Genomic DNA, 24,434 nt, shown 5'->3' with positions numbered 1-24,434 from the left:
GCCAACTCCAGCCTTGGTGACCCCACTAAATTGGGCTTGCGACCCACAGTCTGAGAACCCCTGGGTCTAGGCATATATACCTGGCTCTTCACCATTTTAACTTGTAAGTGCACCTGACCTAATGGACTGATGCATAACGGGGCACGTTTTCAATACCTAAAATTACTCCTGTAATTATGCAAGCAAATGCACAATTCTACAAGTTCAATTATAATGCGCATGTTCATTTCTTAGATTTTTTTGAAAATCTGGTCTATAAATTTAAATCAGCAGAAAAAATAGATTTTATTCTGTTGCATGAACACATACAACAACAAATCCAAGAATAAATGAAAGGCAAGGTGAGAATTTTAATGGTAATATTACAAGAAAACTGAATCACTATTGGATTTTGTATCGTTCCCATCAAAAATGTATTACGAAAAATTAGATTGTTCCAGGGCTCATGCATTTTTCTTTGATTACATGGCCAGGACCAGTTTTTGGAGAAATTCACTTGTCCTGAAAGATGTGCTTATCTAACAATTAAAAACCTCTACTGTAGTCTTCTCCACATTCAATTAGGAATCAGCTCTCCTGTAGTACTAGAATTTGTGGCGAATGTTCTATAGTGTAATGAACTTGTTGGCTCATTACACCACCTCAAATGAACTAGAGGGAAAGTATTCATCCATAAGAGCAGGTCCTCAAGGAATCCATTCTGAAGCACTTGGAAGGGAAGGTGGTGATCAGGAACAGTCAGCATGGATTCACCAAGGGCAAATCATGCCTGACCAACCTGATTCCCTTCTGTGATGAGATACCTGGCTATGTGGATATGGGGAAAGCGTTGATGTGATATATCTTGACTTTAGCAAAGCTTTTGATATGTCTCCCACAATATTCTTGTCAGCAAGTTAAAAAAAAGTATGGATTGGATGAATGGACTATAAGGTGGATAGCAAGCTGGCTAGATTGTCGGGCTCAATGGATAGTGATCAATGGCTCAATGTCTAGCTGGCAGCTGGTATCAAGCAGAGTGCCCCAGGGGTCAGTCCTGTGGCTGTTTTTTTGTTCAACATCTTCATTAATGATCTGGACGATAGGATTAATTGCACCCTCAGCAAGTTTGCAGATGACACTACGCTGGGGGGAGAGGTAAATATGCTGGAGTGTAGGGACAGGGTCCAGAGTGACCTAGACAAATTGGAGGATTGGGCCAAAAGAAATCTGATGAGGTTCAACAAGGACAAGTGCAGAGTCCTGCACTTAGGAAGGAAGAATCCCATGCACCACTACAGGCCGGGGACCGACTGGCAAAGCAGCAGTTCTGCAGAAAAGGACCTGGGGATTACACTGGACAAGAAGCTGGATATAAGAAGGCCAGTGGTATATTGGGCTGTATTAGTAGGAGCATTGCCAGCAGATTGAGGGACGTGATCATTCCCCTCTATTCGACATTGGTGAGGCCTCATCTTGAGTCCTGTGTCCAGTTTTGGGCCCCACACTACAAGTAGGATGTAGAAAAATTGGAAAGAGTCCAGCAAGGACAACAAAAATGATTAGGGAGCCGGAGCACACAACTTACGAGAAGAGGCTGAGAGAACTGGGATTGTTCAATCTGCAGAAGAGAAGAATGGAGGGACAAGGGGGAGATTTGATAGCTGCTTTCAACTACCTGAAAGGGGGTTCCAAAGAGGATGGAACTAGGCTGTTCTCAGTGGTGGTAGATGACAGAACAAGAAGCAATGGTCTCAAGTTGCAGTGGGGGAGGTCTAGGTTGGATATTAGGAAATACTATTTCACTACGAGAGTGGTGAAGCGCTAGAATTGGTTATCTAGGGAGGTGGTAGAATCTCCATCCTTAGAGGTGTTTAAGGCCTGGCTTGACAAAGCCCCGGCTGGAATGATTTAGTTAGTGTTGGTCCTGCTTTGAGAAGGGGATTGGACTAGATGACCTCCTGAGGTCTCTTCCAACCCTAATATTCTATGATTCTGTGATAAGACACTCAAGGGACAAGTTGGGAGACAGGGACCCAGATCAGCATACAGCCAAAAGGAGGCACTATGTTACCCAGAATGGCCCAGAAAAGGTGACATTTTGGAAGCAGAACTGATCGGGCTCAGTGAGCAGCAGGCTAGAATCAGTGATCTGGTTCTCTGGAGGGATGGTCAGGGGGAGTAGTCTGTAACCAGAAGACATGAGGCTGGCAACCACTTAAACAGGATTACAAAAAGACAGTATGAGGAGGGCCCCCAACTAGGCATGTTATAGGAGTGAACACCTGGCAGTGGGATACACAGGCCAATACTTAATTACCCTCTAATGGTAGGATGGACTAGAAAGGACACCCTAGGTAAAAGGCCTGAGAAGCTCCTCCACCATACCGTTGCCTTTGGTTCCCCCTCTGCTGGGCTGTACTCTAGAGCCAAGTTAGGAACTAATGTGTATATCTTTTTATTGTATTTGTTTAAACCATGTTACCTAGGGTATCTACATCCTTTCTACTAGACCTAGTAAAGATTCCTTTTTTACTTACTAGAGGTCTCTGAGTATTCAATGGGACCTCACCAAGAGGTAAGTAATATCTGTGTAGCATAATACTTGAAGCAGCTACAGTGCTTGCCTTAGAGTCAGTGATACGCATCACATGCTACCACATATCTAAAGAAGGGAGTGGTGTACCTCAAAATTTACAGTGACATCCTGCAGTGAGGTTAACTGCAGTACCATTTGAAAGCTTTCAGATAGTAAAAATCCTTTGTTTTTAACTCTATTTGAGAGAGTGAATACTGAAATGTTAGAATCCAGAAAAGCAAGATAATAATCTGATGCAATTTTAAAGGTACAACATATTGCTGACCGTTGAGACTGGAAACAAATGTCTTTCACTTGAAAGCAATGGAAGCAATAAATTTTCCCAGACAGCTATCACCATTAAAAATTAAATTGAGGAAAAACTGCTTTGCTCAAGTCTGCTCAAATATAAAAAGTATAAAGCTTGAGACTCTCTGCATTAGCTGTTTTTGAAATATTACTATTAAAAGTTGTATATTGTTTCTATTGCGACTACACAACACATACTTTTAGTTGGTGCCACCAGCTGATAAAATGACTCTCCCACCAGCTCCTTCAGTTTCTTCTTTAGTTCTCTGCTGGTTTTCTTATAGAAGAACAACTCTTTTTCCAATTGTTGGACTTTAGTTTCATACAGTTTAAGAGTTTCTGCAATACTTTCACCATCTTGTTCTAAGATAAACATTTTGAAGCTAAAATTAATGTTATTTCATTTTTACAGATGCAAATAATAATGCAGAATACAGAATTACCCACTACATCCTACAGCCCACTGCTGGTTTTCCCTAAAAAGTTTAGAATTAGCATTGTAAACATTATAATTTACTTCTTAACAGGATTCTGCTGCACAGCAGCAGAAAATGGGAGAATCCAAGTGTCTCCTGGGAGTTGAAGGTACCCAGCGAGGAAACACTTAGCACCTTAAAAGATTGGACTCAAAGCCCATGTCTCCATAGTTTGAAGATTTTGGGCCAAGACCTGCTCACTTTACTCACACAAGTAGTTCCGCACAAATGACCACTGATTCTAGGTGTCCAACAAGAGACACCTGGGACTTAACAATTCACAAATGTAACTGAAATCAAGAATTGTTGATATGGAGTATGTCTGGCACGACAAAAAAAAAGAAAAAACAAGGTGTCTCAAGTTGTGACCCAAAAATCAGTGCCTACTTTTGACCACTGACTTTTTAGGGAGTAATTCTGAGAATAACACATGCAAAATATGGTCTTTTAATTCTGATTTACATCAACAAGTTCCACAGTTTTTAAAAAGGTCATTCAATTTCCTGTGTCTAGTGTGAAAACTTTAGAAACTGATTTCAGAGTAGCAGCTGTGTTTTCCTTTCATACCAGAACTTATATTGTGACGGCACCCCAGCATTCTATCATGCAATAGAATTAGGGCTTTTCTACATTTACAGTGGTGCAATGGTGCAGCTGCACCAGTGCCGCTGTGGCACTTAGTGAAGAGACTGCCTTCGTCAATGGCAGAGCTTTTCCTGTTGGCATAGGTACTCCACCTCCCCGAGCTGCGGTAGCTATGTTGACTGAAGAACCCCTCCCCCCATTGACATAGCGCTGTCTGCTCCAGGAGTTATGTCAGTATATTTTTATAATTGTATATAATTATAATTGCATTGCTCACGGGTGTGGAAAATCCACACCCCTGAGCAACATAGTTATACCAACAATATTTTTTATAGCGAATAAATAGTGTTTGCCAATAGAGACCCTAAGAAGCAAGTACCTTTGAAATGATGCAATATTAATTGTATCTTTTGTTCATGTTCTTTCTGCTGGAGGGTCAGTTGCCTGTCACACTGTAGCGTGAGGTGTTCGAGTGCCGATTCCAGTTCGCGTATTATGTTTTCCTGTTCTGTGACTTTCATTTCCAGCTCTTCAGTCTGCAGCTGTAATTTACGTTCTGCTTCACGTAGACTAACAACCTAATAAAGAAATATTCTTAATTTGACTAACAAATAATTCCTAGTAATGGGTAATCGAAACAGGCTCAGCCAATGCCCTTTTTGAATAAAAAGGAGAAAATCTTGAAGGAATGTACTTTTTTTAAATAAAACATTTTATTGTACTTACTGGAAAGTAGCAGCTTAATGCATATAATATTCATTAACCCATGGGGAATAAGTCTTTATAAGCCACACACACATTGACTGGAAAAAGAATGGTCTAGACTGCACATCCACAGCAAGAGTACGAAAGGCTTACTATACAGAAGGCTCTTCCTTGCTCCTGGTGGATTCCGCAACCATGAAAATTCCTGCAGAAGTGCATTTTCTTTTTTTTTTTAATTATGTGTCTAGCCCATACTGTTATAAAGAACTTAACAATATGAACCAAATGTATATTAATGTTGTGTTGTCTTCCTCATTTTGTAAATGCCTGTAACAATATGAGATGTGACCTGTCTATCCAGCTAAATGGATTGTTTACTCTGAAACTTAAAAACAATAATTTAAATGTCAAGGTGGTTAGGCATTTCACTGCTACTAATCTTAACAAAAATATCTAGCTAATGTACTTATCTCGTAATCTCAAACTGCCTCCCACACCTCAGGTAGCAAAAGCCCCAGTTGTCACCTACTCAGCTGCCAAAACCTCCAGCTTGTTTCATGAAAACTTGTGAAGCAGTTATATGTTGTCAATAAAAAAAATTATAGTATACTGTAAACTGAAAACACAGAGCCAGCATAAAATAAATTGAATGTAGTATCAAAATATATACAGGTGCTAAATGCAATGACTATTAATTTTCAGATTTAATTCATTTAAAAAAATTAAAAAGTGAACTGTGACAGAATTTGCAGTCTTTCACACCAACATACTGCAGTATCCAGGTGTCTTGCCACAAAATCAAATCAAACCAGAGAACAAGATGAATTATTTCTTGGACACCTGTCTGTAATGTCTGGAAAGAAAAATTATGTTCTTTTGGGGAACTTCAATCTAGGAGATGTATGCTGGAGATGTCATGCAGCCAGTAATAAATCTTCATCAAGTTTCTAAATATTAAAGGTTTCAGAGTGGTAGCCATGTTAGTCTGTATCAGAAAAAAGAACGAGTAGTACTTGTGGCACCTTAGAGACTAACAAATTATGCCCAAATAAATGTGTTAGTCTCTAAGGTGCCACAAGTACTCTTCATTCTTTTTTCTAAATATTATAGATTATACATTTTCTAACAAAAAAGGAATTGCTGCCAACATGAAGTAACTGTTTTGGACCTCATGACACATACAGATGAATTAATTACTGAACAGGAAGTTGGTGGTTGCCTAGGGACCAGCAATCATGACCTGATTACATTCCATATGTACAACCAGAACTGATTACATTCCATATGTATAAACAGCTCAAAAAGGGGCTAATTTCCTAAAATGGAGAAAAATTATGAGCAAAATATATTAGGAGGAAAAATTTAGAAAAAAAGTGAATGAAAATTGGGAATTTTCTAAGAAGAGTTTATTAGGTGGCGAAAAAGCCATGATTCCACAATCAAAGAGAACAATTGTGGCTAAAAGAAAATCCTGATTCAGTGGCAAAAGTGAAGGAAACAATTAGAAATAAAAAGCTGTATATAACAAATGGGAAAAGTGGGAAATACACAGAATAGCAATCAATATAAGTTAGGAGTTATGAAGTACTGAAAATTGATATCAGAGGCTAAAGATATCCAGGAAGAATCCATTGCTGGAAGGGCAAAGGACAATTAAAAAGTATTTTAAGTATATTAAAAACAAAATAAATCCTAGCAATGATATAGACTCATTACTAGATGGAGATAGTAAAATTGTTAGTAATGATACAAAAAAGACAGAAGTGTTCAATAATATTTCTGTTCTGTATTTGGTAAGATGCAGCATGCACTCATCTCAAATGAGGATGTATTATGTATTCTCAAGTCCATTAGTAACTGAAGGATGTTTGACAACATCTAGGGATAAACATTTTAAAATCAGCAACTCAGATAATTTGCAGCCCAGAGCCCTAACACAGTTGGTTGAGAAGGTTTCTGGCCCATTGATGTTAATTGTTAGTAAATCTTGCAATACCAGGTTAATTCTAAAAGACTGGAAGAGTGCTCATGTTGCACCAATATTCAAAATGGAAAATGGGATGACCAAGATAACTATCAGCCAGTTATTCTGACATCAATCCCAGACAAAATAATGGAAAAAACAGTCATTCAGGAGTCAATCTTAATCTCTCTCTCTGGCCCAATGAATATTTAAATATTTACGCACAGTAGAAAAACTTCAATAGGAGAGTGAGAGAGCCCCATCCCAGAATAATCTATAGCTCAGTGGTTAGGGAACTCTCCAAGACATAGGAGACTCAAATCCCTACTCCACATTAGGCAGAGGGGTGAACTGAACTTGGGTCTCTCACATCTAGGGTGATGGTTCTAACCACTGGGCTAAAAGTTATAAGGTGGTGGGAACCCACCATCATTATCTCTTGATCCTCGTTTTTCTTGAGAAAGGTGCCTAAGCCAGGTCAGCCCCAACTCCAAATAGAGATAGGCACCTATGGTCTTTTTCAGGAGTTGGGTGTAGGCCACACCCCTCTCCTTAGCACTGGCTAGTTTAGTCTGTTCCCAACTCACTGTGCATGCTTTTGTGATTTCCATTTTCTACACATGTAACTCTGCCTATGCACTGTTTAGGGAGCCTGGAGCCTAACTTGTGGTTGTGAATTCCATTATGTGCCAGGGCACCTAAAAGAAGTTAGGCACTGCAGCAGCCAGTGCTGCAACACCCAAATCATCTAGTTCCTTGCTGCTAGAAGAATCAGGACCACATTGGGAAAGGGAGGGAACCCTTACCTCCACATCTGAAAGTAAATACTGTGTAGGCTGGCAACGTCTGAAAGAAGGCTGACAAACCTGACATGTAAAAAGTTCAATACTATTTACAGAAGTGAGAAACACTGCACAGTATCTGGCTCAATACAGGGGAGACCGAGCCTAACTTCAGCCATCGTCACTGAAAACACAACTTTTAAAATTAATTTTTCTTCTTTTTGTGGGGGAGAGGGATAGTTCTAAGAAACTGAACTGTTTAATTATATTACCTGTGACACCAGTGAAAAATAAAATTCAATTTAATATTATTCATCAGCCAAAACACACCTTGTTGAAGTATTTGAAGAGAATAGCTCTAAGCTCAGTAGCAGACAGGGAAACTAGTTTTCCCATTACATTGGCCTCGCTCTGTGTAAGGATTTGCAATGAGCCTCTAAGTGACTGCTGGCGATTCTGAATATTTTCATTCTTGTAGTCAATGGCAGCCTCCAACGCATCAATCCCTTCTTCCAGTTGGAAAAGGATATGTTCTTCCTACAAATAAAAGCAGAAACGAGGTGCCACTCTCCATTTCAATTATAAAGCTATGCAAGGGTCAGTATACCCCAATATTAATATGTTAATTTATTTTATCATATAGACTCTGACTGTTCTGAGAGGAAATGCAGTAACATACTACAAATTGAGAAAAATATTTTTAAAAAATAAAAGTGATATTTTTCTTTTTCACTGTGGGTTAAATACAGTACATTACTGAGTGGAGGGCTCACGAAGAGTCTATACACTGTAAAAGGGACTTACTTCACCCTAATTTAAGTTAATTATGCTGATTGGCAGGATTTTTACCTCACACTGTGCTGGAGTCTGGGAATATCCCTAGCAACATACCTTATTGTCACAATGGAAATTTGGGGATATTTCAGGTGAGATTTCCTTCTCACAAAACCCAGTGAAAAGTCAAGTGAAGCCCTTATTAATAGACAAATCACCTCAACCAATGTCCTAACATCGTAAGAACCAGCTGTGAAAAACTGATAGTCATCCACTGAAGTTTTCCTAAACAGTAGAAATTTTTAATTATATGGTTATTTGGAAAAAAAGGTAGGTGTGGATATTCCAAGAAAGCAGCACATAAAAAATAACTTTAAAAGATCTTGATCTTCTTAATAGAAAGTAAATTTAAATTTATAGTACACCTCTACTTCGATATAATGCAACCCGATATAACACAAATTTGGATATAATGCGGTAAAGCAGTACTCTGGGGGTGCAGGGCTGCACACTCTGGTGGATCAAAGCAAGTTCAATATAACGCGGTTTCACGTATAACACGGTAAGATTTTTTGGCTCCCAAGAACAGCGTTATATTGCGCTAGAAGTGTAGTAGTCACTATAAATATGCATAACTCTGTTTGTACATTATATACTGTGATGGGGCAAGGCCAGATTGGACTGAGAAACAGGTTATGTTAGCCCCAGGCTAAACAAAGTCCCTAGTACCCTGGTAACCAAATGGCAGTTGCTCCAGGTTAATCAAGGCACCTGGAGCCAATTAAGCTTTCTAGAAGGCAGTGGAGATAGCTACTTTAATTAGAACACCTGCAGCCAATCAAGGCAGGCTAATCAGGGCACCTGGGTTTAAAAAGGAGCTCACTCCAGTCAGGCACGGAGAAGCCAGAGGAGAAGGAGCGTGTGTGAGGAGCTGGGAGCAAAAAGGCAAGGAGCTGAGAGTGAGAGTGTACAGCTGGAGGACTGAGGAGGACAAGCGTTATCAGACACCAGGAGGAAGGTCCTGTGGTGAGGATAAAAAAGGTGTTTGGAGGAGGCCATGGGGAAGTAGCCCAGGGAGTTGTAGCTGTCATGCAGCTTTTACAGGAGGCACCATAGACAGCTGTGATCCACAGGGCCCTGGGCTGCAACCTGGAGTAGAGGGCAGGCCTGGGTGCCCCCCAAACCTCCCAACTCCTGATCAGACACAGGAGGAGCTGACCCAGACTGTGGGTTCCACAAGAGGGGAAGATCACTGAGATGAACAAATCCGCCAATAAGCGCAGGACCCACCAAGGTAGAGGAGGAACTTTGTCACAATACATAATCTTAATTAATAGAAAATCATGGGAGCTACAATTTTCTACCTTTAATTCCCTGTTTTAAGTAGAAAGGAACTTAGTAGCTAACTTATTAGGACCCTGAATTAGAGTGACAGCCTGCAAATGTGTATCTTTTTAGCATAGTGAAGATGAAGCTATGTCAGGAGAAGGAAAATGAAACAGAAAAAGACAGAAAAATGCTTTTTATTAGTTCTGTTTTTTTTAGTGTGTGGGTGGTGGGAAAGGAAACGGAATGTCTTGGAAGTTTTAACTAGGCTTTGTCCTGGAGTGAGACATAAGTTTGGAGGGAGTTTTGTCTCTTGCTTCCAATGACAGATGTCAGACCACTGTGTCATGAGGGTGATGTATTTTTAATAAGCATTTCCTGCTGGCCAATCCAGTACTGATGTCAGTTTCAGTGGCAGCTATTAGACAGCTGTCTCTAATCTACACAAAAAATTACACTGATTTAACTAAAGATTTAAATCATGCAAGTTTGAAAGTCCTATTTCAGTTTAAAGACAGAATTGTGATGGCCATCTGGAATGGTGAAGCACTAGGGGCTCAAGGAAGAAAAACAGTATGCCACAGATAAAAGAACAAGGGAGGGTTGTCAGGACACCAGCTGGAACAGACCTCCAAACCTAAACTTTCTTATCTAGCAAACCAGGCTACTACTGTTGTATTTACTTTAATTCCTTTGAATTTCCTAATTAAAAATTTTATATTTTAACAAAAACAGTTCCAATTTCTCAATTCTAGTTTATCTGATATTTGGAAACACGTTTAGATCATGATTAGTGTGTTATATTATAAAATAGTAATTAATAGTAGCTAATGGCTGTCTTTACTTACTTCAGGGGACAACACCCTACCATCTTTAAGTTTTTCATCCACACTATTTCTTCTTCTGAGCAGCTGGTTCCTTTCCTTCTGAAGGACCTGAACTTCTTCCAAAATCTCTCTCTTCTCTTCACTGGCACTGGTCTGGAGCTGCACACTTTTATCACACAATTCCTTGTCCAGCATACTCAGGCGAGTAGATAATTTCAAACTATCTTTGTTTAAAGCCTAAAAAAAACCCAAATTCACAAATGATACAAAAACGCTATCCGTAATTAACCAAACTGTACATAGTTTAGACTGTAAGCCCTTTAGGGTAGGAACTGTCTCTTTTCCACATTTGTAGAGCACCTAGCACAATGGGGCCCCAATGCTATTTGGGCACTATCATAATATAAATATTTACTACTAACTATAAAAGTGAAGAAACACTCAACTTCAGCTTTCTACATACAGAAAGTTAATTCATAATTTAGTCATCATCTGTTATAAAGACACCTGCTATTAAGAAATCTGTTTAAATTTCTATTCATTTTTGCTTTTAAAGCCAAATAATAGCCAAAAAAGATATTTTGTTTTCAAATTGAAAAGGGATCAACCAAATGTTACAAAGCATAATACTTTGCACTTAACATAAAGGAATTTGGCTCCAGAACTCAAGTGTTTTACAGAAGGTAAAGAGTAGGGATGAATAGCTCAGCGGTTTGAGCATGGGCCTGCTAAACCCAGGGTTGTGAGTTCAATCCTTGTGGGGGCAATTTAGGGGACTGGGGTAAAAATCTATCAGGGGATTTGTCCTGCTTTGAGCAAGGGGTTGGACTAGATGACCCCCCGACGTTCCTTCCAACCTTGATATTCTATGATTCTAAGAAATATCATTATTCTACACTATCCCCAATTTAAAAAGTCAGAGAAATGGAGGTACAGAAAAACAGGATTGTCTTGCTTGAGATTATAGTGACAATACCAGGGGATTACACAAGACCCATACTGCTGCTTCTCTTTCTAATATGTTTTATCTAGACTCTCCAACAATGGTATTGTAATAATAGTTACACAGTATTATATAGAGCACCTGGCTAGATCTTAGTTTCTTGATTTCCAAACGGCTCTTCTCTTGTAACAATGCTTCTTTCTTGTTTATGATAGCTTCTCTTTTCTTTAAGTCTTCTTCCAGTTCTGCTAATTCTTGATGTTGATGCAGAACCTTCTCTAGTTCTTCATCTAACCATTTCCTTTGCTCTTCCTGTTTCTACATTTCAAAAAATAATAGAGAGATACATAGTATTAGTCAGGGCTCAAAAGTACCTCCTTTGTGCAGCATTCTTTAAGTACAGTATTTTCTCATCTAGAATAATAATTCTGTCAATTTCAGATTTTTATAACTTAATCCAAAATTGACATGCTTAGTGTTAACAACAGTAATTCTACAACAGAATCTTGATTTGGATCTCAATAATTAAGTTATTTGGTTGGAGAAATTTGGAAAACCACAGCAGTATTACATTGCAAAGTCTGCTATGCACATGTCTGTATAAGACAGCCCTTGCTGAAATACATGTTATTTTCCTGATAACACTTCTACAGCTCAGGTACAGGGTGTTACATTACATTTCATTGAGACTATTTACTTGTCAGAAAACAGCAATTAAGAAGAAAATGAGACGCTAAAAGCTACATTAACAACCGAAGTCAGAAAACTAGTGCACTGCTCCTACATCAAGGTGTGCTAGCTTGGACCTTATGCCCAAGTGAAGTCCTATTGTAGGCTTGTTTTGAACAAGTTTAATCAATGCTAGGGGACTGGAGAGCTCCAACAGGCCACCACTTAGATGTTCCTGTGTCCCCAGGGTGAGGCACCTTTGTCCTTCTTATTTTAATGTCTATCTTCTTAGCATGTATTTCACATTTTCTGGCAGTAGAGGGAACTATGATTGGGCATATCTGGACATGCTGTATATGTGACATAAGAATGACCATACTGCCTCAGACCAAAAGTCCATCTAGCCCAGTATCCTGTCTTCTGACAGGGGCCAATGCCAGGTGCTTCAAGTGATTCATCCCCGTTGCCCATTCCTAGCTTCTGGCGAACAGAGGCTAAGGACACTATCCCTGTCCATTCTGGCTAATGGCCATTGATGGACCTATCCTCCATGAATTTATCTAGTTCTTTTTTTAACCTTTTTTATAGTCTTGGCCTTCACAACATCCTCTGACAGAGTTCCACGCACTGACTGCACCAGGCTTCAGGGCTTCAACCCCATGAGAAGGTGCTAGGATTCAGGGTTTCAGCACCAGGGGGTGCACCAGAGCTCAGGGCTTCAGCCCTGTGGGTCTGAAAATATTTACTGAAGCTCCGCTCCGGACAGCTCTGGCTGAATTTAAGCCCTGCTTGTGGCCATCAGAAGGTGCATGCATAACTTAAGATATATGGGGGAATGCTACAGCTAATTTGTGTGGTGGAGAGGTGACAAGACTCTGAACAGAGAGAAAGGTGCATCTGCCTTGTCGGACCACCAGCAGGGACTGAGATTCTTTACTTTACTTTCTGTACTGTAGCTCAGCATATCACATATTTGGATTCTATTGTAGTTTTCAATAAATGGTTAAAACCCATCTAGTCTCTCTCAAACTTAACTGAATTGCACTGGGGGAAGGGCAGCTCATAACATCAACAAAGTATTGAAAATAGCATCTAGAGCCCAATAGCTGGCTATATGAGCTCCCAACACTCCTAATGCCAGAGTGGCCAATACTGCAGAGATCTGAGAGAATACTGACCATAGGCAACCAGCCCGGAACCAGCACTTCCCTCACGAAGAGCTGGACACAGACAATGATGCCTCTAATTTATTCTCAGTCTTAAAGGCTTTCTACATCCCATCCGATCACTCACTGCACTCGGTTGCCCATTCACTTTTGGTCCTATGTTCAGGCTTGGAATAATCTAGGTAGCACTGTCACAGAGGTTGCTCCACTAAAGTTGCCACAAGTAACAGAAGCTCTAAGAAAAGAACCTTGAAACTGTCCACATTTGGGTGAAAAAACACAATTCACCACCCTCCAACTCACCAGCTAGCTTCACCTAGTGGATGACCAGAGGAAAGGGTAAAATACCCCTCCCAGTTGCTGGCAAAAGACTTTTACAACTCTGAGCGACAATCAGCTGCACTCCAGAGCCTGTAAGGAAGTACAGCAGAAACCTTGAACCCGTCTCAACCAGAAACTAAGTTCACTGTACCACAATAAAGCCAAATTAAAACCATCATTGAGAGCAAGGGCAGGCAGGCAGAAGTTATTCCTGCTCCCTGCTAGAGAATTACCCTTCTCTTTACTTCTGGTGGCCAATTTATCCCTGTTTCAAGGAAAGAAGGGCATCTAACAATTGAGTTGAGAATAATTCTGCCAATTAGCAAGCAGAATCTTCCCTCCTTCCCCACAAGGCTAATCAAGGGCTGAGGTGGGGGGAGATGCGTTTTGTCTCCCTGCCTCTTGCTTCTCACAGCCCACCAAATTTGGAATAAATTAGCTACCTGTAACTGTTGTGAAGTTCCTGCAGAGTTTTTCTTCTTTTTAAAAGCAGCAATTTCTTCATTTTTAAGTTTGAGAATTTTCTGCTGTTGCTCTGTCTTTAACTGAAGTTCCTGTAAGTAAGAAGATAAAACTATTTTCCTGGCCTCGTTGAGTCTATTGTCATCAAATTTAGTTTGTTTCTGAAGAAGCCCAGGTAGGTACATAAGATAAAAATTTCATTCCACTAATGAAAGCTGTATTGTAATGATAGGAGGTGGATAGTAAAATAAAAAAGTATAAAGAAGAACAAAGTAATTGTAAAAATTGTAGGTGAAAAGATTTTTTATGCATATTCTTCATTTTTCCTATCTTGAAAGGCATTCCTTGTATTTATCAGAAGTCTTACAGTTATGCATCATGATCTGTGAGAAAGTAATGGGGTGAAATTGTACTATATGCTTATCCATTCTACAGAAAAGAAAGCCTCTTACTTTGATTTGCTGTTGGTCCCGTGCAATCTCTGCCTCAAGAATTTTCTTTTTTTCACTCTCCTCTCGCAGTCTTTTCTGTAGCTGGGCCTGCTGATGCCTCATATGATTCACAGTCTGCTCAAGTTCTGTAGCCCGTTTCTCATTTTGGGTGGATAATGATGCCAACTTCTTAGTGTCCTGCTGCTGCTTCTGTAAGACCTGAATTCACACGGCATATTTCAGTCTAACAGCATGAACACTTGAAGAAACAAACACATCTTAGGACAGATACCAGTAAACAAGTCGACTGATATTTGCACAGATTTAGGATTTTGTATGGTATTTTGATAGAAGACTTGTGCTACAAAGCAAATGGTTTGCAAATCAATTTAAAGCATTCTCCCTACATTCTTACCTACTGCCAAACACCAATAATCTCTTTTTTGTCCACCTTTCTAGTAAGAAAATACTACTTCTCACACAAGGATATTGTTAGATACATTTAAGTACTATCTATCGGTACATTAAGGGCCTGATTATCTATTGCAATTCCACTGACTTCAATGGAGTCACACTGGCATAAAACTTGTGTAACAGAGCAGATGATTAGGCCCTAAGTGTTCTATGGGATACAGCAGTAATTTATAACTCCTAACGACAAAAATCAAAACTACCTGCACTTTTAATTTAGCTGCATCCATCTTCTTCCGAAACTCTTTTTGTAACTTGGCTTTCTCAGCAATGTCTCTTAGCTCCTTGTTCTCTAGCTCCTGAAGCTGCTTTTGTGTTTCAGCTAATTCCATCTTGGCCTGCTCACCTTCATGTTCCAGTTTTGTTATTTTCAAAGAATACTGCCTGCTTACAGATTGAGAATCATTGCCTTAAAAACAAAGTATTACAAAATTGTTTGAAAATTGTGTTATTGAAAAAAAACAAGCTGCTATTTCCAAATTCCATATGAAAATCTAATCCTTAATTATACATCTAAAGAATTTACTACTACTTAGCATTTATTTCTGGTAATACCCACAGCGTACCAGACATGTTCCAACCAGAAAAGAAGACATAGTTCCTTTCCCTAAGAATTCACAATTGAATACCCTAACAAACAGGCATAAGGTGGGGGAAGGAGTACAACATACACATAAGATGCCAGATGTTGATAGGTCTCACCTTGATAGTACAAAGTATTTATAACCCAGTTACCAAAAATATAGACAGACTATTCTTAGTAACACTCTTGTCATTACTGGCAGTTAGTTTCTGGCAAGTGTCAAAGTAGAAGTCGATCTTCAAGAGGAATTTGAATACAGCCAAGTTCAAGAAGGACATTCCCTCCGTAGGACATGGCATGGGAAAAGTACAGAGATAATTACAGAACAAATAATAATTAGGAAAACACACCAAATATTTAATGAAGGTATTTAATGAATGTATGGAGGGGCCCCAACCCACATCTGAGGCCCCAGGTGCCACCATAATACAATTAATAAACCATTATTCATAAGTGACAAAAATGTAATTATTTTATAATAGTCCCCACTGAACAAGATTAATTATGGACAACTAGGACAATTAAATAGCTAATCCTTACTTTCATTCGTACAGTAGAACCTCAGAGTTACGAACACCAGAGTTACGAACTGACCGGTCAACCACTCACCTCACTTGTAACTGGAAATACACAATCAGGCAGCAGAGACAAAAGAAAAAAGGCAAATACCGTACAGTACAGTACTGTGTTAAATGTAAACTACTAAAAAATAAAGGGAAAGTTTAAAAAAAATGACAAGGTAAAGAAATTTTCTGTGCTTGTTGCATTTAAATTAAGATGGTTAAAAGCAGCATTTTTCTTCTGCATAGTAAAGTTTCAAAACTGTATTAAGTCAATGTTCAAATGTATACTTTCGAAAGATCATAACATTTAGTTCAGAGTTATGAACATTTCACACTTACGAACTACCTCCATTCCCGAAGTGTTCATAACTCTGAGGTTCTACTGTATATGTTTTTAATTCAAATGTGCTTTACACAAGTCAGTTACCTGTTTTTACTACTTCTTTAATGAGTTCCTCCTTCATTTTGATATTAAGTGCAAGTTCTCTGATCTTTTGCTTGGCCTCGGAGAGTCTCAGCTCTGAATTCTTTAATTTCTGCATGTTTATTACACGACTCTTATGGAGGCATTCAATCTCTTCACCTTGAAAGAAAGGAGCAATGCTGAGAACAAAGATCTGGAACACGCTATCTATCCAGAGGATGAAATTGTGGCCTATTCTCTGCATATACACTGGGGAGGGAATCAGAAAGACAAGATACAGGGAGTCTCTTCCTCACCACCTGCCATCTGCACAAAATCAGAACAGGATACAGAGTAGGAGCACTAGGTTGGGAAAGAAAGATCCTTGGCTAACATACCCACTGATGCTCCATGACCCAAAGGGGAGCGAATAATGTACTTACAGCCACATGTGGCCTTCTACAAGATGCTTCACTTTTCTGTCTCAGTTTATCTGTGAAACAGGGATAATACAACTTACCTCCATCAATTACAAAGGTGTTGTGAGGATTAATTAAATATCTATACAGTGCTCTGGATATGTGGCACACTATATAAATGCTATATATTATTTTTAAAGCATCAACCAGTAAGAAAATGAATGTATTTCACAAGTACTTCAGAAAAAGAAAGTATTTAAAAACAATTCCAAATTAGGACATCAAAAGCATTTTTATTTAAAGTCTATGTTTGAATGGAAAAGATTAAATTACTATAACAACACTAAAAATGTAAATTTTCATGGTGTGACATAAGCATATGTTAGTATCTCATAATTTCCATTTGTAATTGTTACCTATGACAGTGTCAGTTTGCAGTATGGTTTCATTTGGTAAATTGGATTCGTGCATTTGGAATTGTAGATCATCCAGTTGAAGGGGAGAACAAAGAAGACCCTGTTTTCGTGTCCATGTGCGGTTTATGGAACGCCTAAGGAAAAAATGAAAAGCCAAGCCATATTTGAAATTTGTTTTTTTTAAATTTCATGCCAGATTATGTAATCCTAATGCACTAGGTCCCGAATCTAAAAAGACTTGCATGCTAAAATCTACTTTTACCACCACCTGCTTCCCTCAGGTCCTGCAAGTAGACATATTTATTCAAGACACATTATGCAAGACATATTTATTCCAGTGAAGAGGCATTCAATCTAAAGCTATGTTAAATGGAATAGAGTAGGTCATTAGCAATACCTATCGTGTTAACTTATTTTGTGATGTCAGGAGGTTCTACAAATTTACATAAAACAACACTGTAAACTGGCTTCACAATATGACAGTATTTGGTAGGAATATACCCATTAAATATCTATTTTTGAATGAAAGCTTTAAAGACTGAATAAAACAACAACAAAAAGATTACCTAAATGCTGATTTCTTTTTGCTGTTTGTGTTCCTTTCTTCTTCATCACTCTGATCAGAGAAATGGCAGTGAAGGACTTCATCTTGGTCTTCTATATGACCCAATATCATTTGCCTGCGAGTTTGAAATCCAGCCATTACTCGGGCCAATGAGTAAGTAGGAGGGCTGGTGTGTACCTTCCAAGAAATCCAAAAATAAAACCAGGTGCAAAGTCACTTGCAGAAAACTAGGAATATTTAGAGCAGATTTTTCTACATAAATCTGCTAACACTTGAACTTGCAAGCAAAAAAATGAGGAGGGTTGCGCAAGTTTTGTGGATTTCTTTTTGGAGAAACCTTTGAGAATTTGGTTCCAACTGTTACAGAATGGGATACTGGCAAGTCAGTACATAGCCCTCTTTTCTTGGAATTAATACCGAATAAATATATCATTATTAGTAATTATTTATATTTTAGTAGCACCTAAAGGCCCACTCAGGACTACAGCTCCTTTGTACTGGAAGTTGTACAAATACATTTGCATTGGATAAATTGGTGATGCGTACATTGCCACAGATCAGAAATTAATGTTTCACAGGCTTTAATGGGCTATAAGCAGAAAATGTCAATACAACTGTTAGTATCGCCTTTGAACTCTTGTACCAAAATCAGAATAATTACAAAATGAAGGAGAAAAACAGAAAATGTGTTTAGTCATTACCTTTCGGGACTCCAGTCCTGGAGCCATATGAATGGAATGTACTAAACTATTAGTGAGTGGCACACTATATGGTCTTCTTGCAAATGTCACAGCAGCGGGCCCATCTCCACAAGCACCTCTGGATACTGAGGCTGTAGTCACAGTAAGCTTCTCTAACTTATCTTTCAGCTGATCAATAAGGAGTTGCTGCTCCACCATTTTCTCATTCTAAAAAAGAAATCAAAAAAACCTGGTAGGTGCCAACTCTATCTTATATTTACATTACTCTAACCAAAAACACATTGGATTGAATGGTAAAGCTATCAGCAGGGTGCTGTGTTCGGTGTAGCACACTGATCCTAAATTCTCTTGCAAGGTATAAGTTTATGCAATGCACCAGTGCTAACTTCAAACAGAAAATTGATGGTGGTGTTAGTTGATTGCAAAATCTTTCAATTCTAAAACATATAATTTTAATTAAATTAATCTAAAAATATGCATCACATAATGAACAAGCTTCAAAAAGGTTTGTTAAAAACATGTCATTAACCCTTTCAGAAAGGCCCATCTCAGATATGTTATTTAAGAAGATTAACAAGAGCCGGAGCGGATACTTATGAGTCCATATTTGCTTTATTAATGCATAACTGGAAAAGAACAAAATATGAGTCAGCCAAAATTGATATTCAAAATGGAAGTTACAATCCTAAAGCATGGTGTGTATGTTTGCTCAGTAAGTAGTTCCATTCAAGTAAATGAACTCATATAAATAAAACTATGCACACAAATGTTTGCAGGATCAGGATTTTGGTTTGATCTTGCCCGCCCAACACAACTCTGCCAGTGATACTAGTGTGGAGAACCTACTCATCTGCCTTTCCCACAAGAGTCTTTGTGCATTGTTCAAAACTGCACCTTATTCAGGAACTGTCATCTCTGAACTGATCCATAAAGTAATTATCTGATCTTTTTTCAAATCCCTCACCAAGATCCACATCTTTCATAACACCTACAGAAACTGCGTAACTAACAGTGCAGAAGTTAATATGACAGTCAATAAAAGACAGTGAATATGAAGATATTTAATTATAAAACATATATAACATTGTCCTATTTTGAGTGCATCTTTCTTACTCATCTGAGTCTGAGCCTTTCCCTGCTGCCTGTCCTTTGCCAGAGACTTTCCCTGCTGTCAGAGTCTTTCCCTGCAGTGACGAACAGCTCTAGCAGTGGGGAGCTGCTTTCCCCCCCCGCCAGAGCCTTTCCCTACTGCCAGAGTCTTTTCCTGTAGTCGGAAAATGCTCCAGCAGTGGGGAGGCAGCAGAACACTACACAGCTAAAAACAGGAATTTAGACAGAAAGGCCTGGCTTGGGCAAGCAGAGAACCATGTAAGCTATGTAGCTGGGTACATAACCACACTCTTCATGCAGGTCTGTACTCTCCTTGCCTAAGCCATGTCTCATTGTCTACACTGCTACTTAAACCCATGCTGGGGGGGCAGGGGGAGGGAGAATCCCCAAGTATACACTCTACGTGCCACCAAAAAAGCATGCAGTGTAGACGTAGCCATAGACAAGCTGTGTCCTCCTCATGCTGCTTGCATATGAACAGGGTGATCACAATGGAGACAGTCTCCCTGCTCTTACTTCTGGTGCTTGGCACCACAGTGGCTCATAGAAGCTGGGAGAAGCAGCTGCAGGGGAAGTCTTCTTGCTCAGACCCTGATTCCCCAGGAAGGAACAGTCTCAGTATACATGGAATCTTCGAGAAATTTACCTGCAAAATGCTTAACAAGTCTCCACTGATTATGTGCAAACTGACAATTTTCAAAGGATTAAAAATTGGCCAGATTTAAATGTTTTTTTCCATGGGAACAATAGGGCAATCCCCTGCCAAATTTCAAGTCCCTGCTCCAAAACACAGTAGCAGTATAATTTCTCAGCTAAACATTTGAAAGAATCTCTTTTCAATACAGAAAAAGAATGTATTTCCCCCAACTTCATTCTCAAAATGACTGAAATGTTTCAGCTGAAATTAAAATAAACAAATAATTAAATCAGACACACCCAACATGGAAAATTTTAGTCCAAACGGTTTAAGTTTGGAAAGTTCATAAGCTATTGAAAATAAGGTCTTATACTGGAAAGTGTCAGGCAACATTCAGTTGCATAAGATATGATATTTGCACATAATACCATATATATGTATTGCAATTTACTTTTACAGTTCTGATTCAATTTAAGTGCCAATCAAATCACATATTCCTGTGAATTCCATTAAAAACTATTTGATTCATAGATTTGAAAACAGGTATGTTTTTACATCAAAATGGATTTTACACTGAAATCTATTTTGATGTAAAAACACACCTGTTTTCAGCTATCTCAGAATAAAATCCCAGTGGAGACAAGGCATGGGTAATTTTTACCTCATTGTAGCTAGTCAAGGTAAAAACTACCTGAGCCTCACCAGAAATTGCAGAAAAAGAAGAGAAGGAGCAAGAGAGGAAGAAGGTGATAATTGGCTTACTCACCCTTTTATGGCACATTACTCAGTGACCTGCTCACAGGGCATCAACAGAGGGAGGAGAAGGAAAGAGAAGATGGGATAAAGACAGAAAAGGGAGAGCGAGGAGAACAGCACTGATTTCTCCCACACTTGGAATATTTACAACTTCTTCTCAAGTTTTAGGGAATGGTAATATTTGTGGATCTTATGAGACAGTCAATTTTAGGAGAAATATATTGAATATTCCATTTGTGATCTGACGGACCTCTGGCTACCAGGCAACTGCCTAAACCATCGTAATTATTTTATTGAGAAATGCTTGAAATGGAAAGGCATGTAGTGTCTCCACTATTGCTAACACAGGAATCAAGGTAGCAATCTTCCTATATATTTAGGCTGAAATCCTGTCCCATTGACAAAGCTCCCAATAACTTCAATGAATTTAGTAGCTCCAAGATTTCACTCCTAAACGTTTTAGTATAATAATATAACAGACATTTCCATACAAGGCCGGCTCCAGGCACCAGCATTCCAAGCAGGTGCTTGGGGTGGCAATCTGCAAGGGGCGGCAGTCTGTGTGTTTCTGCTGCCCTAAGCAGCATGCCGAATTCCCGCCGTGGATGGCAGAGGGAGTCCATGTGCCCTTAGGGCAGCACGCGCGTTTCCAGGGCAGTGGAAATTCGGCGGCAGCTTCTACATTCAGCTGCTCTTAGCGGCAATTCGGCGGCTTCTGTCTTCCGGCTGAAGACAGAAGCTGCCGCCGAATTGCGGCTGCCGCGGAAACGCGCGTGCTGCCCTAATACCAGACAGACTGCCTCCGCCATCCACAGTGTGCGACTTGGGGTGGCAAAAACAGTAGAGCAGGCCCTGTTTCTATAACCCCTTCCATCCGAGATCTCAAAAAGCTTTACAAATATTGAAGAATTAAGAGACACTACTCTCCAGTAATGTTGGTAAATATTACTGTTCTTGTTTTACAGATGGAACAGGGAACAAGTGACATTAAGTGATTCACCTAAGATTATGCAGTAAGTATGTGGTAGAGCTAGGCTACATTACAGATATCCTGAATCTCAGTCCTATGTTTTAGGCACTAGACAAAACTAGACAAAGATAATTTTCTCATAATTGGTCACAGTTATGGAATCTAAGGCATAAATTGTACAGTCTGAGACAAAATTACCCTTGATAAGAAAATAATTTTTGCCTGCGGGCTACAAAATTTGGCCCAAACTATTAAATTGTAATTACTGCATTCTAATATGCATCTTATTTGAACCAAACTTACACAGTAAAATGTGCAAGAGGAAAACTTACCTGTAATTTATTTGTTTCCTGTGCCTCTTTAAAAGATTCTAGATGTTCTTGGTTTTCCTGTATCAGTGTTAGTATTTGATCCTGTAATACCTTCAGCTCAAGCTCCTTTTGACTGAATACTTCTCCGTCTGCAGCTAAAGCCTGCTACATCACAAAAAGGAGATAGGGTGGGATAGGAAAGGTGTTATTCTGAGAACTGAATAAAGAGATTCTTCATATGGTGTTAAGAAAAGCAGATCTGAACTGCAAAATTTCCCAGGTATACCAATGATGTGCTGATTCTAGTACATCTTGACGATGCAGTATCTCTAATTACTCCCTCAATTTTATTCATCTATTGACCTTTTTTTGATAAGTTCCTTTCTCCCTGTAATGGGGTGGAATAGGCCCAGAGGCCCCTACCTGGGGGCCTCGGGGTCCTGCCACGTTCGTCTCAGGAAAAGAGCAGTAGAGAGATCCTCTAAGCTGCACAGACAGACTGTGTGGGACATGGCCAATTGGGGGAGGCTGCAAGGGGCTAGCCAATCAGTATAAAAGGAGCTGCAGTGCAGACCAGAGTCAGTTCCTTGATGGAGCTAGAGGAGTTCAACTGGTGCTCCTGGCTGGTCAAAGAGAACTGCAGCACAAGGGACAGCTCAGTGCTGGCACGGACTGGGGGAGCAAAAAGCTCTTGGTTGGTTGCTGGGCCTGAACACAGAAGAGCCTTCAGGTAAGGGTGAAGGAGTGGTGAAGGCTGGGGCCATGTGGAAGTGGCCCAGGGAACTGAAAACACTTTTGTTAAAGTGCCATGGTGATATGTGGCTACTATTCTTAGGGTCCCTGGGCTGGGATTCGGAGTAGTGGGTGGGCCAGGTTCCCTCCTCCCACAATAGGCCACTGGGGAAACAGCCTAGAATTAGACAGTGATAACCCCCAAGAAGGGGATCTGAAGTACTTAGGGGCCAGAAGGGTCTAGAGAGGTTAAAACCATTGCCTCCAGGGAAGAAGCCCTGAGAATACAGCCTGGTCCTAGGGCTAGGACTGTTTAAAGACTGCAGCCACACACAACCTGAAGGAGACGCTTGCAAGAGGTAGGTGCATGCCATTACACTCCCTAAGAAAAATGCCAATAACCAGAACTATTGTACGCAATGGTATATAAATACAATGCTGCTTTCAGCATGCAGTAAAATTCAGTCACAAAATCCATGCACTTTAACTGCAAGAGTAGTGCAAATCTCTCATAAAATAATGAAGAAACTAACACTGCCTTCCTTGTTCTACAACTGTGATTACAACCACATGAATAAAGTCAGAATAGGCTTGAAAATTTCTTTTGATGTCTTTACAGGTATATGATCCAATGTTGGTCTAAGCAACTTCCAGAGTGCAGGGGCTGCAGTAGCTGCATAGCATACTTTAGCTCTGCAGCCATGGATGCCTGGTAGATCGGGGGAGGGGGTGAATGCAGGGGAACAGTCTCTCTGATGAGGCTATCACACCCAAAACCATTCTTTCCCAGAGCAGATTCATAGTCATTCCACCCCAACTATCGCATATTGCAATTGAGCCCTGGTGAATGACTCCAGGAAAGTACAGGGCGTGTTCAGTACCTCAGCTGCAATTAGAACGAAGACCAGGTTCCTCTCCAACTAAATGACAATTAGCCAAAGGACCCTTAAAAAGGAACAGCTTCAAAACAGAAATACCACCCAAGAAAAGAGATTGTGGGTGGAAAGGGGGCTGAGAATGTCCCACCTAGTAATTACGGGGACTGATGATTCTCAGCTTAGATCGAACGACGCACAGAGGCATACACAACCCCCCAATAAAAAAAAACAAAAGTATGCCCCTTCCATTTCTCCTGACACTGAACTGATGATGAGGGATTCTGTACCATCCCGAGGACCACAGCAGAGTGAAGGGCGTTAGACAGGGCATGTAGGAGGTTGATTGGGGGCAGAGGTTTGTTTATATGAGCTCTACATCCAAAAAGCAACTCTGAATCACCCATATGCAGAACAGGCCTGAGTCATCTCGATGATCCAGGACTGGTTAGCCTGGTTACAGCTGTTCTACCTACCTCTTGCTGCCACGTACACTGAAATGGGCCAAATTTTAACATTATTTAAACTGATCATCCAAGCGATTTATGAAGCATTAGAAGGTAGAACTTTATTTTGACTGTGTGCACCAAAGCATTGAAGTGTCTCGGTCACTTCAAAACTTAACT

General features: G+C 39.8%; 1 protein-coding gene across 2 annotated transcripts in view; it reads right to left on the bottom strand.

The window, feature by feature from the left end:
- KIF27 (kinesin family member 27) overlaps positions 1-24,434 on the bottom strand; it is a 50,090-nt gene that overhangs the window by 4,337 nt on the left and 21,319 nt on the right. For both annotated transcript variants that reach the window (XM_032786000.2, XM_032786002.2), the window contains 13 exons: positions 22,223-22,366; positions 18,418-18,624; positions 17,718-17,893; positions 17,152-17,285; positions 16,341-16,496; positions 14,971-15,176; positions 14,318-14,515; positions 13,847-13,957; positions 11,389-11,565; positions 10,326-10,541; positions 7,708-7,914; positions 4,307-4,505; positions 3,065-3,229 (listed from right to left, as the gene is read on the bottom strand). In XM_032786000.2, the coding sequence (XP_032641891.1) occupies positions 3,065-3,229; positions 4,307-4,505; positions 7,708-7,914; positions 10,326-10,541; positions 11,389-11,565; positions 13,847-13,957; positions 14,318-14,515; positions 14,971-15,176; positions 16,341-16,496; positions 17,152-17,285; positions 17,718-17,893; positions 18,418-18,624; positions 22,223-22,366 (2,296 nt within the window). The remainder of the gene's footprint in view (positions 1-3,064; positions 3,230-4,306; positions 4,506-7,707; positions 7,915-10,325; positions 10,542-11,388; positions 11,566-13,846; positions 13,958-14,317; positions 14,516-14,970; positions 15,177-16,340; positions 16,497-17,151; positions 17,286-17,717; positions 17,894-18,417; positions 18,625-22,222; positions 22,367-24,434) is intronic.

The sequence above is a fragment of the Chelonoidis abingdonii genome, chromosome 6, assembly GCF_003597395.2.
Source record: "Chelonoidis abingdonii isolate Lonesome George chromosome 6, CheloAbing_2.0, whole genome shotgun sequence".
Taxonomy (NCBI): Eukaryota; Metazoa; Chordata; order Testudines; family Testudinidae; genus Chelonoidis; species Chelonoidis abingdonii.
Note: the sequence above shows the minus strand (reverse complement) of the source record. Positions and strands in the feature narration are given on the sequence as shown.